At 40.1% G+C, this 16,061-nt stretch overlaps 1 protein-coding gene across 1 annotated transcript in view; it reads right to left on the bottom strand.

The window, feature by feature from the left end:
• col24a1 (collagen type XXIV alpha 1 chain) overlaps positions 1-16,061 on the bottom strand; it is a 95,142-nt gene that overhangs the window by 65,563 nt on the left and 13,518 nt on the right. Inside the window, exons 3-6 of the mRNA XM_080473294.1 lie at positions 14,567-15,933; positions 6,942-6,995; positions 3,792-3,845; positions 741-794 (exon numbers count right to left, since the gene is read on the bottom strand). Of these exons, the coding sequence (XP_080329420.1) occupies positions 741-794; positions 3,792-3,845; positions 6,942-6,995; positions 14,567-15,933 (1,529 nt within the window). The remainder of the gene's footprint in view (positions 1-740; positions 795-3,791; positions 3,846-6,941; positions 6,996-14,566; positions 15,934-16,061) is intronic.

The raw sequence follows: 16,061 nt of genomic DNA on the forward strand, positions 1-16,061 counted from the left end.
AAAGTGACACCAGGTCTGCTTTGATTTGCAGGAGTGACGTCGGCATATATACTGTATTGCATTAAAACAAATAGTTTTGAATCCAAGCGAAATTCAATATCAAATGTGTTGGGTGCAAAAAACATGTGAGGGCCGATGTTAACTTTCCCATATGTTTTTCTTTGAGGATTTCTCTGAGAGTATTAAACTTAAAGAGAGACACATTTGATTCTTAATTAGTTCAAGAGGCTTCAAAGTGTTGCTGAGACGAGGCTGGATCATGAGCAAGACAAACCAGCTGTGGTGTTGCTAAACTAAACTATGATAATGGTATGAGTCTGAATTGAACAAAAGATAGTCAGAGGGAGTTTGTGGAGGAATTTATTGGGATGCTGAGAACTAGACTACACTAGAAGCTTATTGATAAACCACAGTAACAGACTGATTAAATCAGCTTTCCATTTGTACATAAGAAATATGTTTAAGACAGCTAATTAATATTTATCACTCATTTAGAACTATTATATGTATGGGTTATTGTAAACCTTTATGATTCCTTTAGAGAATTTGGCTCAAATTATGAGACACAAAAATCTGCCAGACAGAAGCAACCAAGTGAGATGAAACAATACTACAGTATTTTGCTGTGTATCACAGGACAGATGCAGTCTAATAAACTAATAAAGTAGTGACAGTAAAAATATTAAGACAACCATAGACCAGGAAGCCATGCAGAGAGGCCGGCCTGGCAGATTTCTTACCTTCTCTCCTGGTGGAGCCTGACCTGGTGACAGACCGGGGTCACCCTTTGAACCCTGAAATAGAAGCGGAGTCACTAGGTCAGGATGTGTCAAACAACTTAAACATCTACTCCGTTCTGTCACTCAGATTATTTTACTTCATTTATTTACGTCTTTTCTTAGACATGTTCATCATCCTCAGGATGTTTGCTTGTTGGGGAAACAACAGTTGGCACGTTTGTTCTCAGCAGCGTTCCCTCGCCATATATATATATATATATATATATATATATATATATATATATATATATATCTTGTTTAATGGAGGAGGAAGAAGTTTGTGCAACAAGAAAAACGAAGCTGAACTCTTTGCATACATAAAAAGCTGCATACTATTTCTCCAGACTATCAATACTGTACAATGACATGCAGGGGGAAGACTTTTTTTTCTGGCAAAGATTTTCAGCACTGCAGTCTAATCTGGCGAGTAGTATAAATATGGCGATAAATATTGTGGTGAGGAACAGATTCCTATTCCAGTGTTTAGAAAGGAGGGGCCAGAAAAAGCATATCATGCAGTACACTTCAATAAGCTTTGTAGTTGGACATTAAGAAGAGACCCTAAACCATGAAAATCTCTGAATTCATCATAACAGTATAGACATCTTTACATAAATGTATGGACTCATTTAGTTAAATCATTTTACCACTTTTTAGACACGTCAGTTTCACATCTGATCAAATAACAATATCTAGAAGAAACACGTAATTAAAACTTGTGATTTGTTGGTATTTCTGCCTGTCGACTACTACTGCTTACTGTCTACCTACAATAATGAAGCTGGAGGCTTTTCTATGTGGAGTTTGCATTTTCTCCCTGTCATCATTTCCTTCATATATTCAATTTAAACACATGCTGGGGAGATTATTCGGCTCAAAGTGGTCTGTCTGTGTAAGCACTGTCCATCTGCTGGAACAGGCTTCAGCCATTGGGGACTTAACTTGGATGAATCAGGTATAGGAAATAGATGAATGGATGAATGAACTTTAATATGTTTGACAGATTCTCTTTAACAACTCTCTACAAACAGGTATTATCTCTTTGTATTCTGAGCATTATAGTTCCATAGTTTTGACTGACCGCCAGCAAGGCATACAAAAGCAGAGGAGCGAGACAGCAGGGATTCTACCCCAGCATAAAGCCCAAGCTCCTTCCTGTTTGAAATAACAGTCACCAGTGCATGAAACAGATCGACAGGTCCTTTTTGAAGTCAAAAGCGCGTCGTCATAACATCTCAGGCTGAGCCGAGGCTCAGCATCAGGGACGATATCCCTTTGCATGTGTCCTAGAAACCAAACACAGTTCAACAAGAGCAATTTTTCCAATCGGAGACAAAAAGCCCCTCTATCCCCTTCCTGCCCTCACAGAGGGTGCTGGGGACCGAGGCTGACTCACCGACAGGTCACTGCGGTATTAGATACACTTTGTTTTTGTCCAAACGTATGTGGGTGTATTAGGAACTCCTAAGCTGCATATCTGTTTCTTCAGCCTAACAGCCAAACTGTGAACCCCAGCGAAATATGAATAGATCTCCACAAGGTCAAGGGTGACGGAGAACAAACCGGTGTCAGTGTGCTGTGTGACTAATCTGAGCGGGTATCCACATGTTTCGCATCCTATCATAATGGGGAAACGGTTGAACATTCGCTTGTCCTTTGTTTCTGCTGGAACAGCGTGACACCTCTGATTACACGGCCCTGTGAGGCCACTCCATGGTCGCCAGGCGGGGATACCGGCACCACAAATATTTGCACATAACTTACAACCACATCCTAGCTCACATCCCCATTATATGCCATGCTGAGATAAAGCTCACTAAATGCTTCCTGTCCCCGTCGTACACGATATCAGCATCACGGCTAATGACCCAAGACCAGCATGATTTTGCCCTGAAGTGACAGCCAGGCTCATAATGACAGAGGCTCGGGGGATATCATTTTTACCGACCACCCTGGTCTCTTCCTGTCTGTCCAGTTGCACTGTGACAAATTCATGACTCGTTATCATTAAACGTCTCCTACATCTGGCTGTGTTTGGTTTAATACTGCCTGCACACGCTCTATTCTCTAGAGGAAAAACCCGAAACATCAGTGTCGTCTGATGCTCTAATTGATGCCATTTGCCATCCAGTAAAACATTTTTCCTGCAACACAAAGAATGCAGAGATTTTAAGGAGTATTCACTGATTGGCTGACATAATTAAAAATTTGACTTAAGAGGCAAAGATGAACTGTAAAGGCTTCTTGCAGAGGTACACAACCATCCCTGCATGTGCCCACCAGAAGTAGATGTGTGATCAAATTCAACAAGGAAAGATTTCTTTTGTTATCACTTATTGAAATGGTTTCCATCTTTTTCCACTGGAGGAAGGACTGCACGGTGGTGTGATGGTAGTAACTACTGTCTCTAATGATGGACTTTTCCTGATTAAATTCCTGCATGAATTTTCATGGATCCTCCTTCAACCCTTAGCTGAACCTAATGAGATAATCCATCATTGGGCTGTCCCGTACAGTGTGGATAACTCAGCTAATATATCACATAAACTCTATATTCTAAATGCTCCTTGAACATTACTAAGAAAAGCTTAGTTGAATGGACCCGCTAATGCAAGGTGAGGCCAGGGTAATTCAACAACTAATATTAACTTGCAGAAACTTTTAAGATAGTTCCACTATTGTATACAGAAGTAACTGAAATTATTCACTGATTTCAGTAATTTGCAAATCACTGATCCTCCTTAAATGTGGCCAATTCTTGACATGTTGCTTGAATCGGCAGTTGTTGCCACTAATATCAGCCACACAGTACAGCTGTGACAAACCCTTTCAAACAAGCAGTTCACCAAGGTTTTTCCAACCTTATTCACCACACACCAACATAAGTTCACATCCTACATATAAATCAGTGTAAATGAGTGTTTACAGTTTTCCAACCCTGACTAGTGATTCTGACCAAAGCATAAACATAAGCTATCAGGAGCTGCTTATGTTTTATTAACAGACACTCACCTTTGGCCCAGGTGGTCCGGGCTGCCCTGGGTTTCCATACGGACCAAGGGGACCCTAGAAGAGATGCAGGGAGGGAAACCAAACACATTGCATCAAATTACTGTTTACAGATGACAATAAGCTTTTAAGTTCAGTTATAAAACTGCTAATCGATGGTATTTTAGTCAAACAGGCATTATTATAGATTTAGCTTCCTTTAGGGTTGCATAAAACAAGACTTGACAACAAACAGCATTTTCATTGTGTAATGTTTACCCCGAGTGCAAAACCTTTGAGCAACAAGGTTGTGCTATGACTGCACAACCGCACATGCCTACCTCGACATGTGCAAAGTCATTTGCACACACTTACACACACGTCATATGTCTGCCGCATTCCTGTTCATCTGTATCCCTGCAGCTTGCCAGCCGAGCAATCTCTGCACTACAAGAGCCTGAGCAAAATCTTTAACTGTCACTTTAAATGCCAGTAATTGGAGCCGACTACCTTCAGGAAGAACAAACTGCCCAAAAAAAAAAAGAAAGGAAGAAAAAAAACGTGGACTCACATTTTTGAGAGTGTTGGTAGAGACTGCATCAAGTGTGATGTAACAGTCTTGAGCAAACCTGGCAGGTTTACGTCAAAGACCAAAACACTCCCTTTTCTGTGGTTTGATAGGTATTTGGTCATCCCTTTTTTTTTTTTCAATATGAAGCGTAAACATACTTATTCAAGTTTTTTTTACTACATGAATTCCATCAGTTTCACCAGATACATAGTGTTAAATAACTTTCAAAGTAAGGTTGTCTGTCTCACGTCAAATGATGTCCCCTGATTTAGAGGATCAAAGTCAGATGATAATAATAATAATTTGAAGCAGCATAATGAGGCTGCTCCTCTGTGCTGACACAGCAGACACGGCCCCAGTTCACCAGCCTTCAGTTTTCCACCACATAATGATCCCAGGCCTGACTCTGTTTCTACTTTATGACTTAGCCGATGGGGTTAAGATTAGGTTCTGCAACGCTCATGTGTTTCCAAAGCATTTTACTAGGAGACATGCTTCACCGTATGCCACATCTCTCTCTGTCTACCAGCCTGTCTGAGTGCCTCGAAGCATGCCTGTCATGTTCTCTGTTATAAGGCAGATGGACAAAAGAAAACAGAAGACAGCCCTGCTCTTATTTTTAATGGGACCAGTCTGTTGGCACAGCGAAGCACAAGGACTTGAAAACACAGGGTCAGCTGGACATAAGCATAAATCTTGCTCAAGTGTTTCTGCAGCTGATGTGATGTCATCTGGTGAAAAAAATCAAATACAAAGTAAACGAAAAGATGAACCCAATAGCAATAAAACACTGAAAGCGACCATCATATTTTGTCCCAATAACATTGCAATCCCTGCTTACCAGCCTCATGGAATGCTGCCTGTTGCAAACCACTGTTTAGTTTTCAAACATCTGATGAACATTAACAAAAAAACACTACTCTGTTTGTCTGTTTTGTCTGGATCATCTGTAAATTGTCTCGCTGGTACTTCAAGCGACACACTCTTAACAATGCAACCTCCTGTGCTTTGAAGGGCTCCAATTTCTCGCAATGAAACAAACCATTAAAACCAGCGAAATGTTTCATCCGCTTGCTGCTTTGAACCAACAGAATACAAACTTAGACAGAAAGACAATATATAGTTGTATAGAGCACAAAAGGTAAGGAAATTATCAATTTGACTAGACATAACAGCGCAAAAGCCAGCAGAAGAAGCACTTTGGCATTGGCTGAGAAGATTAAGCACATCACTGCTTTGCTGCTCATCATGAAAAGCGTGTTTCTTACAACAGCGGCACAATTTTAAAGATAAGTAAAATTGTTAGATGAGACATCACCGAGAAACATCGTGATAATCAAAGAGTAACCTACCAAAGACATGTTCTGTTATTTTTTCATGATTATCTATGTTGACAATATGCATCTAAGATTGCAAAGAGAGCAAAACATTATGTTTCCACTGCGACTAAGAAAATTTTATTCGAATAGATAAACCTTTATTCGTCCTACAAGTGAGAAACTGCTGAGAACACTGAAGAGTGACTGTTGTGTGGTATCCCACAAGCCTTGTACATAATTAGGTTGATTGTATTGCACTTCGTCTCTCATCGAAGCGTTGTAGGCATTACATTCCCCGAATGTAATGCCACGGTGGTGTTGCTGTGCAGGAAGGACAAAAGCCACGAGAGTTAACGTATGCACACACATCCCCTCTGACACATATGGTATGTGTAGTCATTTAATAAAATGTGTCTTGTTCTGTTTAAAGATGCCTTGAGGCCGTGTGCCATGATCGCAGCATTGCATCATGACAGTCTTGGCAGTTGCAGTCAGCACGGTCTGCACATCAGAGCTGAGACGTACCCTGTGCGGTCAATGGCTGCGCAGGGTACGTCTGTTTGCAGCTGGAACAGCTTGGTTCCTTCAACATCAATGCGTCGAATGAGCCAACAAATGTGATATTTCCTCCATTCTGAAAGTAAATTAGCTCACGGTCATATGTTTTCCCAAAGAAAACATTACTCCTGAGTTTAATCGCACTAACCATAAACATATCTATGAGAAAGCGCTTTGACAGCAGCCGCCGATGGGATGGTAAATATGGGAAAAACACATTCGGATGGTGTTTGAAAAACAAAACAAAACAAAAGATGAACATCTTACATTCAATCGACCCCTCAGTTAATGCATTAATGCTGTTGATTTGCTGATTTACTGTAAGGAGATGCATTTTTTACCTAAGAGACAGATTACGTAAGATCTACAGGTGTTCTATCTATCTATCTATCTATCTATCTATCTATCTATCTATCTATCATTCATCCAACCACTCATTCATCTTCCTAAATAACAGTGTACAAGTATGCAATCTTGAACCATTTATCCATTTTAAACTGGTAAAACGTGCTTGTTTTGAGGATTTAGTTTTTATGACATGACTTTTCTGAAGATACTATTTGCACTTTCTTACAACAGTCAAACAAACTTTGGTGTTACTCTTAATTATTGGCTTATTAAATCATATAATGCATGCAAACAGAAGAAAAAAGGCACGTTCTCAAGAAGTACACCTATTTTAAGGCATACTGTCTGTGTACCATCACCTTTGTAGAGATTACTCACCCGGGAACCTCTTTTTCCTGAAGGACCAGGTAAGCCAGGGGGACCAGGAGGACCCTAAACAGGAGACAGAGGGACAAGGAGAGGAAGAAGGGAATGTTTGCAGAGATAGACAGCGAGGGAGGGAGAGAGAGAGAGAGAGAGAGAGAGAGAGAGAGAGAGAGAGAGAGAGAGCACGAGGAAAGGGGAAAAAAAAGGAAAGACAGATAAAGTATGTTAATGGCAAGCAATAACTTGTAGTTCAGTGTCCAGGCCTCTGCAATGATGAGTATGTGCTATATTTATGTAACAGCTATGGAGTTCAAAGAAAGCAGCCAAGTGTTTTCAACTAAAACCTTTATTAAGACAACTCCAAGCTGATGGGTTAAGGTACGGCAAGCAATTATATGGTGGAATATGAATTGCATGTAATAATATGAACTATAAACTATACAACTTAACATTAATCAGGCTTTCATTCCCAAAAAATAAATATGCTGATCATTTCACATGAAATAATTAAACCCTTTTGGAAACACGATTTTATAAAGGGACAGTAAGCAATAAACAGAATATATCAAAGATTGTTGTTGAAACTGTGGTAAAGGTGGCTTTAAAAAAAAACTGCCTTGTTGGTCAAAACATGTATTGATGAACAGAAACACAACTCATTAGATAAATGAGCACTCACATTATGAGTCATGATATTGCTTGATGCCTGCAGTAAGAGGGTACGCTGATTCCTCTATTTACTCTGCCAACAGACTTCTTAATTCTACTTGTTGTACAAGTCAGGTATTGTAAACCTGAAGACTACTTTGCAATTGCAATTACTGTGTGTGTGTGTGTGTGTGTGTGTGTGTGTGTGTGTGTGTGTGTGTGTGTGTGTGTGTGTGTGTGTGTGTGTGTGTGTGTGTGTGTGTGTGTGTGTGTGTGTGTGTGTGTGTGTGTGTGTGTGTGTGTGTGTTGCTACTTTTTGCTTAAAATGTATTATTTGTCTGTGACTAAATGTCTGATTGTCTCTGTTTGTATCCTATTCATCTATTTTCTTCCTTTAAATGACAATTAAACAGATGGTAACAGATAACATCAGTCACTTTAACTTCACACCATCGGGGGACTGAAGCATTAAATTCAGTTTTAAGGCGTGTGCTTGTTGACCCAAAACGTTACTGTTCTGAACAATGTTGAAACACTGACTATGTTATATTACACGAGGGACATCTCAAGGTTTGTGCTAAGTGGATTTTCCAAACCGATAGAAATGTTCAATTTCAGAGGAAGTGGCCCCTGGATGAATTCAGCACAGAAGGACTGGACTACATCAGAAATGTTATCACCAGAGACAAGATGTGAGTCAACCAGTTTTCTGCCAGATACGCAGATACGCACATTAGAGTTACAAGAAGCACTGGGCTTTATTCTCAGTTTGCTTTTGGAGTGTGTGTGTGTGTGTGTGTGTGTGTGTGTGTGTGTGTGTGTGTGTGTGTGTGTGTGTGTGTGTGTGTGTGTGTGTGTGTGTGTGTGTGTGTGTGTGTGTGTGTGTGTGTGTGTGTGGACAGATTAAAGGAAATCTTTGGAAGAAAACCTCACAAATAGACAATTCCATTACAATAATGCAATGCGGCAATGTGTCATTGAACACAACCCTGCAGACCCAGAATGGAGTCGTCAGTAGTACCGATCATCCACTGTGCACTCATGGTTTGGCACTTTCAGACTTCTATGTATTTTAAATGATAATTAACAACCATTCAGATTGATTACAAGATCCTTATGAAGCGAAATCATTGCTAACATTGGGTTAGAGAGAAAGAAAACCCTTTTAAGCCGGATTTAATACAGCAGTTTAACTATGGTTTAAATATAACAATGACTAATGTTGAACAGTAGCTTTGTCTATTGGTTCATTGGTAAATTTGTGACTACAGACATGTTACTTTTTTCACACTTCTGTTTTTTAAATTTTCACTCTCTTTCAATAATTTTCAGATATTATTGATATCTTGGTGCTTACCAAGATCAGACTTGTGGGTGGATAGAAATCAACATAAGACGGGTGTCCTGCTCCTCATTCTGTTCACAGAGTATAAACCGAGTATATTGTTGTTTTTTTAAGGTTTCCCATTCAGCTGTTCATAGACAACAAAAGCTATTTACTGTGTATTCTCATGCATTTTCATCAGAACCATTACAGCAAGCTCAGACTGTCTGGTGAGACCACACATGTGGGTCAGGCTTCCCTCTTTACGGGCATTAATGAGCTCTTTAACCCTGTCAGCAGTTCTCGCCTTTTTTCTATTTAAAACTTACTTTTGATTGATTTTAACCAATTCACACCAGAACAGAGCTGCAGTTTTAGAGATGCGAGAGATGATGACCTAGTTATCTAACCATCACAATCCCACTTGCCTCTATGAACTTTTAAGAAAGCTGAACCCTTGCTGCTTAATACAGTCCGCCTGTACTGAGAGATGTGATTCATGATGGTCATATTGTTATGGCTGACCATTATCTATTTATCTGTATCTGAAGTTAACTAATATCTCAAACTGTCAATCAATTTCTGAATCCACAAGCAAAAAAAACTTTAATAGAGTCCAAAGAATAACTGCACTACTTCTTTTCATTCTTTCTCTAAATCTCAATCCAAATCAATCCAAGGAACATTTTTCATGCGATCCAATAACGCTGAGTTCACCAGTGACCATGTCCATAAAGACGATCGCAAATGTGAAAATATAGAGGTAGTAAATAAAATATATTTCTGTTTATTTCAACCCCATTGGCAAATGCCAAAAACTTCCATTGTACTTTGACAAAACCAGGCCTGCTCTTCAGAAAATTTCCACATAAAGATTTTACAAGGTGTCTCTCACGTGGTCGGCTGCCAAAGTTTATCTGAAGAGATCCTAAAAAAAAAAAAAGATGCACTGGCATGTCTGTTCTGCTCTCAAGCGAGAATGATGAGACAATGGAAGCATTTCAAAAAGGCTTTTAAATACAATCAATTAGACATCAAGGAAACGGAGCAAAATAAATCACTGACACTGCTTAAAGCAAAGTTAATCTTTGTTGAAATGGGATGCTGAGTAGGCTAATAAAAGGTCAGCGCACTCTTCTTAAAACATGCAATTTTACCACTTTAGCAACGCGATTTGCAAGATGATTCTCATTCACCCATTTGGCCACAAATAAAATACATAAAAATCGCACACCACCGGGGGAAAACCTTTACTTGAAAAGGAACACTAATAATTATTGGAATAAACATTCATTGCTTCAACCATGATCAGTAAAAATACTGGAGATAAAAGAGAAAAATCAATATAGAGAACATCCTTAAAAAAAAACAGAACCGCACAGTTTTCATTGTGTTCTGTGGCCAATGATCATTACGGTGATCAACACATCAAAAATGCGTATCTTTTCAAAACATTTATGATTTAATCAGTGGTTGAAATGGTTCCTACTCAAGCCATTCATCAGAACGGCATTAGCGGGTCCGATGGGTAAAGAAAAACTAACAAAAACTTGTTTCTCATATTGCATCTCATTTTTTATTTAAATGTTTTGTTCAGACCTTTTTAAATTAACACATTGATTTTTTTTGGCAACCTCATTGATTCCATTCAAGTATCAGATTTCATGCTGTGTTCATGGGGGCTGGCCAATCCAATCACTCCATGCCTAATGCAACCAAACACGGGGAACATTATGCTTTTCACAGCAAATCATTCTCATGTGAACAGGACCGTAAACATGCAAAGCCCTCATCTGAATACTCCAGTTTGCCCATGATGTCAATCACGGTGTTATTCTTAAACGCGCAAAAAGTGAAATTGCAATCTATTTGTGTAAACATGCAACATGATCATACTTTACACAGGATTTTAGTCAATCGCTCAATCAAGTCAGCAAACTACAATACTCTGCATTGTTCACAATATTTGTAGACTCTATTGATGCTACACAGGGTGTAATGGTGAACACTCTTATCTCATAGCATCCTGTGTGGATTTTACATGTTCTACCTGTGCATGCACGGGTTTTCTCCATAGTCTAAAAACATGCCTTTGAGGAGAGTTAGTGACTTTCTATTTCCCTGTGGTGTGACAGTGAGTGTTGCTTGTCTCTGCATTTGTCCTGTGGTGGATTGGCACCACTCCAAGTTGCTCCAAGCTCTAAGTTGGATGGAGGATTGATGAATTGATAGTCTCTTGATAGACATATACCTCCACCCCAGAAGTAACTTTAATCCATATTCGTTATGTATCGGTCAATGACATTAGTGACATTAGAGTCATTTATCTGCAGGTTTTTGTGGGTGTGACTTGTTGGCCGTTTGACTCACAACTGGAAAATGCAACTTTTCTGTTGATTTTCCAAGTTCCTCGCTGCATGAATGAACAATTAGACTTTTCAGGAAACTGGGGTATCCAGATAAAACTCCAGTGCTCGAGAAGGATATGAGGACACACGATAAAATTCCAAAAACAGACACTAATATTTGGATCTGTGTTTTTATTATATCATATCACACGAGGAGAGAGGTGGACTAAAGTTTGCACTATTGAATTACAATTTCCATTATCAAAATACCATTAAGACCGCCCACCCACCCACCCCCACCACCATGAAACGCCTTGATATTTGCTGTCGAATATGCTGGGGTGCTCTGGAGCATCTCTATCCCCTGACAGAGTAGTATACAGGCACAGAGGGGGACATGAATAAAGAAACATCTGTTTGTTCCTCTGGACTCCCACACAGACACATGGAAACTGTGAGCACACCACCGCCTTCGCCACAACAGCAGGGCCGAAACACGCCAAAGCAGTCATGCAGAAGAATGATAATATTCACATGTTTCATGCTAAAAAGATAGAGGTCAAATCTTCAAATCCCGGGGCAGAATGAGTCATTTTTGCCCTGTGTCACATTAACTTGTCAAATAGATATATCACCCCACGCACTGTTACCCGATTCTAGTCAAACTACAATAAGCAATAAAGGCAACAATTGCAGATCAAGTAGCTGATCAATATTTGGAGGTATGATTGATTGTCTGATGTCCACAATTCAGTTCTCCTTCTTAATAGTTTAGATTTTCAATTTCATCATTTGTGTGGTGAATGATAAATGCTTAATACTGACTTATATACTCTTACTGCTTTAGCATGTCAAAGTGCTTTACACTTGCAGTCGCATCCACACACCAATGTTGATGGCTGCTATGCAAGGTGCTTGACCTCCATAGGGTGCAATTTGTGGGTCAGTGTCTTGAGCATGGGTGCTTTGACACATGCGCAGAGGAAGATCGGGGATTGAACTTCCAACATTTGGAAAAAGATCTGGTCTACCAGCTGAGACAGAATTGGCCTATAATTACCAGCACAATCCCAAGTAAAGCCATAGGTCACTGTTACCAATATGATACTGATGCTTTGTACAAGTGACCCTAGGATTATGTGTTTATAGAAAAGAGTTCAATTATTATTATTTTTTTACATTAGTGCTTTTAAAAAGACACCAAAGCACCTAAACTCTGTCATTCTTGCTGAAAGAGTGAATGTGTCGAGAAATAGAATACATATTTAAACATTAAAGTGAATTGTATTGAACATATAAAAATACTTTGGATTATTTGTGGTACAAGAAACAAAAAGATTTCAGTGAAGGACTGTAAGGAATATTTTGTAATTATTTAAAGATAATCTAATAGATCACATTCAGATCTGATCTTTAAATCCCCTGAATTATCTTTTTGGGGAAATGACAACATTAGTAATTACTGACATAATTTTCCACATTTCATTTGTTATTGTTGTTTTCTTCATGTTATGATCTGTTTCAATAGAACTAATTGTCAAGTTTAAACTTCAATCTTTGTTTAGTTTATTTCACCTGTACACAGACATGAATCAAGGACAACAACATAACTACCATAAACACATGCATTTCAAAATAGCAATGTCCTTGTAAATATCAACGATTGAACTTGGAAAATCATTCTCAAAACATGTACATGTAATCGATATTTATCAATCAACACATTGTCTGCGAACTCACTAAAATAAAGCTTGGACAAGTGGCATGTTGCAGAAACTATACTGCATGAAAACGCAAGGTTTTTAATTAAAGTAACTTCTTCCAAAATGGTGTAGTTACTGCACTCATTATTACCAATAAAAAGGATGGTGTTGGGAAAATAAAGCCTAAATTATTTTTAATTGTCTCTCTGGATCAGACTGTTTATAATAACAGTAATGCAAACAACTAATATTTGAGTATTAATGTGGACGGTTTCCTATGTTGTGTGCACAATGTAGGCCAGTCTAATATCAGATTCACTCAATAAGTTCAGCCCAAGTTAAACCTGTTAGCTGAACGAAAATACTCTGTGTTCCACACATTATTTGGTCCTTCAAACAAACGGATTTATGAACTAAATGCAATGGGAAGCAACTTCAGTAAATTCAATTAAGATGAACTATAAACTTGCAAACAGCAGAAGACAAGGCTGTAAAAGGTAAGATAACATTTATTGAGGCTGCTAATGCATCATGGAACCCATTAATACAAGTTTATAAAACTTTTACTTGGACAATTTTCATGTTGCTGTCAGGAATGTTGAGTTAGATATTGAAAAAATGAGATACCCCCTTCTGTGTTTCATTGAGAAGTCACAGAGCACAGTTTAAAGGTTCAGCTAGAGTCAGTCCTGTTTTCTGAAACACTTTCTCTATTGTGCTGGCTCAAGTCACATTTGTTTAAACAAACGGAAAATATAAATTCTGATGATAGCACAATTTCTGACTAGGAGAAACTAGTGTATTTGTTTGATTATGTGGCAGCAAGACAAAGAAATGGACCAATTTGACCCCAAATTTGAATCATGGAAGACGCTAACTGGTCAAATTAGTTAATACATACAAACTGTTCAAAATGACATTCTAAATTAACAGACGAAGTTTGTTCTTTTTTGCCAAACTGTGATGTATTTAAACAGACTGCAGTATGGCAGGCTTTGGGATGAGAACATAAAAAAGCAATAACTCAATGCAGGTGTAACTGTGTCCCTATAACAGGCCTGCAGATACTTGAAAACTGAATAAGCACTATGGAAACTAGAAGAGGAGTCCAGACATCTTACATCATTATATCGACTCTTCAGTTCAGAGGGAGGGAAAAAAAAGCCTGACGTATCTCACTCATGGAAACATAAGCAATACTTGTAAACTGTAAAAGTATGCGAAGAGTCAAAGCTCTCCTGCCAGCGAGCTCACATCTTTTTTTTTTTTCTTTTTTTTTTTTTTAATTGCAAGGGTATATCCCCAAACCGGAGAAGAGCTTTCCACTCTCCCATAAGTGGCTGGCAGCTTTTCAGTGAGAGAATGACGTGTTATTTTAACAACTTGCAGATAAAGAACAGTGCTTGGACATGTCGCCACCTTTAAAGCACTAGCGCACACCAACTGCCAAAACATGTTTCATAGAACCTGAGCACACGTGAGAAAGCCAAATTTTACAAAACATCCACAGCATAGCGACTATAAATTAGGTCTGATTACCAATGCACTGACTTGCATCTCTAGACGATAAGGCCTTTGGGGCTCCACTTGTTTTTCATGCATTCAGTGACTTACCGGAAGACCCGGCTCTCCTTTGGGGCCACGGAAACCATCTTCGTAGTCATAGAAGAAGTCTGGATCCTCATATCCATAATCGTATCCGCCGATGTCTACATTCTCATAGCTGCCATCTAAATCACGCTCTTCTGAAGTGTCAACCTGATTCTCCCTGTACAAAGTGGTGCCGTTGGCTCTCACTCGAGTCTCCGGGACATGAGGGCCTGAGCGAGAGTCCGTGAAGCTGGTATTGGAGTTGTTCCTGAGTCCTTCCTTCACTCGGCTTTGCCTGACTGGGGAGATCAGGCCTGGGGTGGCGTCAGGTGTCTGCTGACTCCCAGAGCTGCTCTCTTTCTCGGTACTGTTTTCAGAGTGGTCAGTGTCCCCCTGGGGCCGCCTGTCTTTTGTCAACATATCATTGCTAGTGGTGATAGGTGGGCTATTAGCAAGATCCAGAGCTAATTGCGTACTCGGGGTAGTTAGGGTCGAGAGTTCAGGTCGAAGTGAGGATGCGGCGAGGTGGGTTAGGGGATCCAATGTGGAAATATAGTCCTGGTCCCCCAGATGAGGTTGCATTGGTGGGCTCAGTGTTGAATATTGTGTTTCCAAACTACCTTGAGACAAGACTGCCTTGGACTTAACAGGTGTATGACGGGTAGCTGCTACTCCGGGTGGGGACATTGTCGAATGGGTAGAAGGGGGGTCGTTGGCCTCAATATCCAAACCGGAGCGTGGTGAAGGCAATCGGTCAGTGTCGGCCAGCCGGCACTGTTTTTTAAGATAGCTGCAGTAGTGTGCGGCAGCATGGGCCGAAGGATAGATATCTAGTTGGCAGACTCGGCCAGTGAAAGGCGCCGACTTGGAGTTCATCCTCCCGAGAGAGAAGAGGCCCCCAGATTCCCCCAGTGTTTGAGATCTCCCCAAAGTCTGCTCCCGCTGATGCACTGCTCCACAGTCCGCAAAGAAAGACACTGAACGTGAGCGAACAGATACGGCAAAAGGGTGTTGGCCCCCATCCTGCCAGTTGTAATTGAAGTAGATAGAAGCTTTCTCTGCAGTATACACCACCACGCGACGCGGTAGCAGCTGAATGCCAAAATGCAGCCTGTCCCTGCCATCTTTAACGCTGAAAAGAAAGGCATTGTTTGCTCGCCAGGAGCTCAGGCTAACCACGACGGAAAACTCCTCGCCGAACTCGGGTGGGAACAAACTGCTTGCTGGAGCCTCATAGAGGGAGTTTGAGTTGAGCAACACCCCATATCCAGAAGCAGCATCCACAGGTGAGGGAACATCGGTGTGAGCGGTCGGAGGTGAGCCGGTCCTCTCGTGAGGATTGTGTGCGCTGCTTTGAGCTGTAAGGCCCAGTCGATGAAGAATATCCACTCCTGAAGGATAGAGGACACATGGATGAGGTCAATATTAAGACACCAGAGCACAAAGCAGGTAAGCAACGTTTTGCTCACAAGCTCACAACGATCACATTTGAGGTACAACATGGAAAATGTGTTATATC

The sequence above is a fragment of the Lipophrys pholis genome (genome assembly GCF_963383615.2).
Source record: "Lipophrys pholis genome assembly, chromosome: 10".
In the NCBI taxonomy this organism is placed as follows: Eukaryota; Metazoa; Chordata; class Actinopteri; order Blenniiformes; family Blenniidae; genus Lipophrys; species Lipophrys pholis.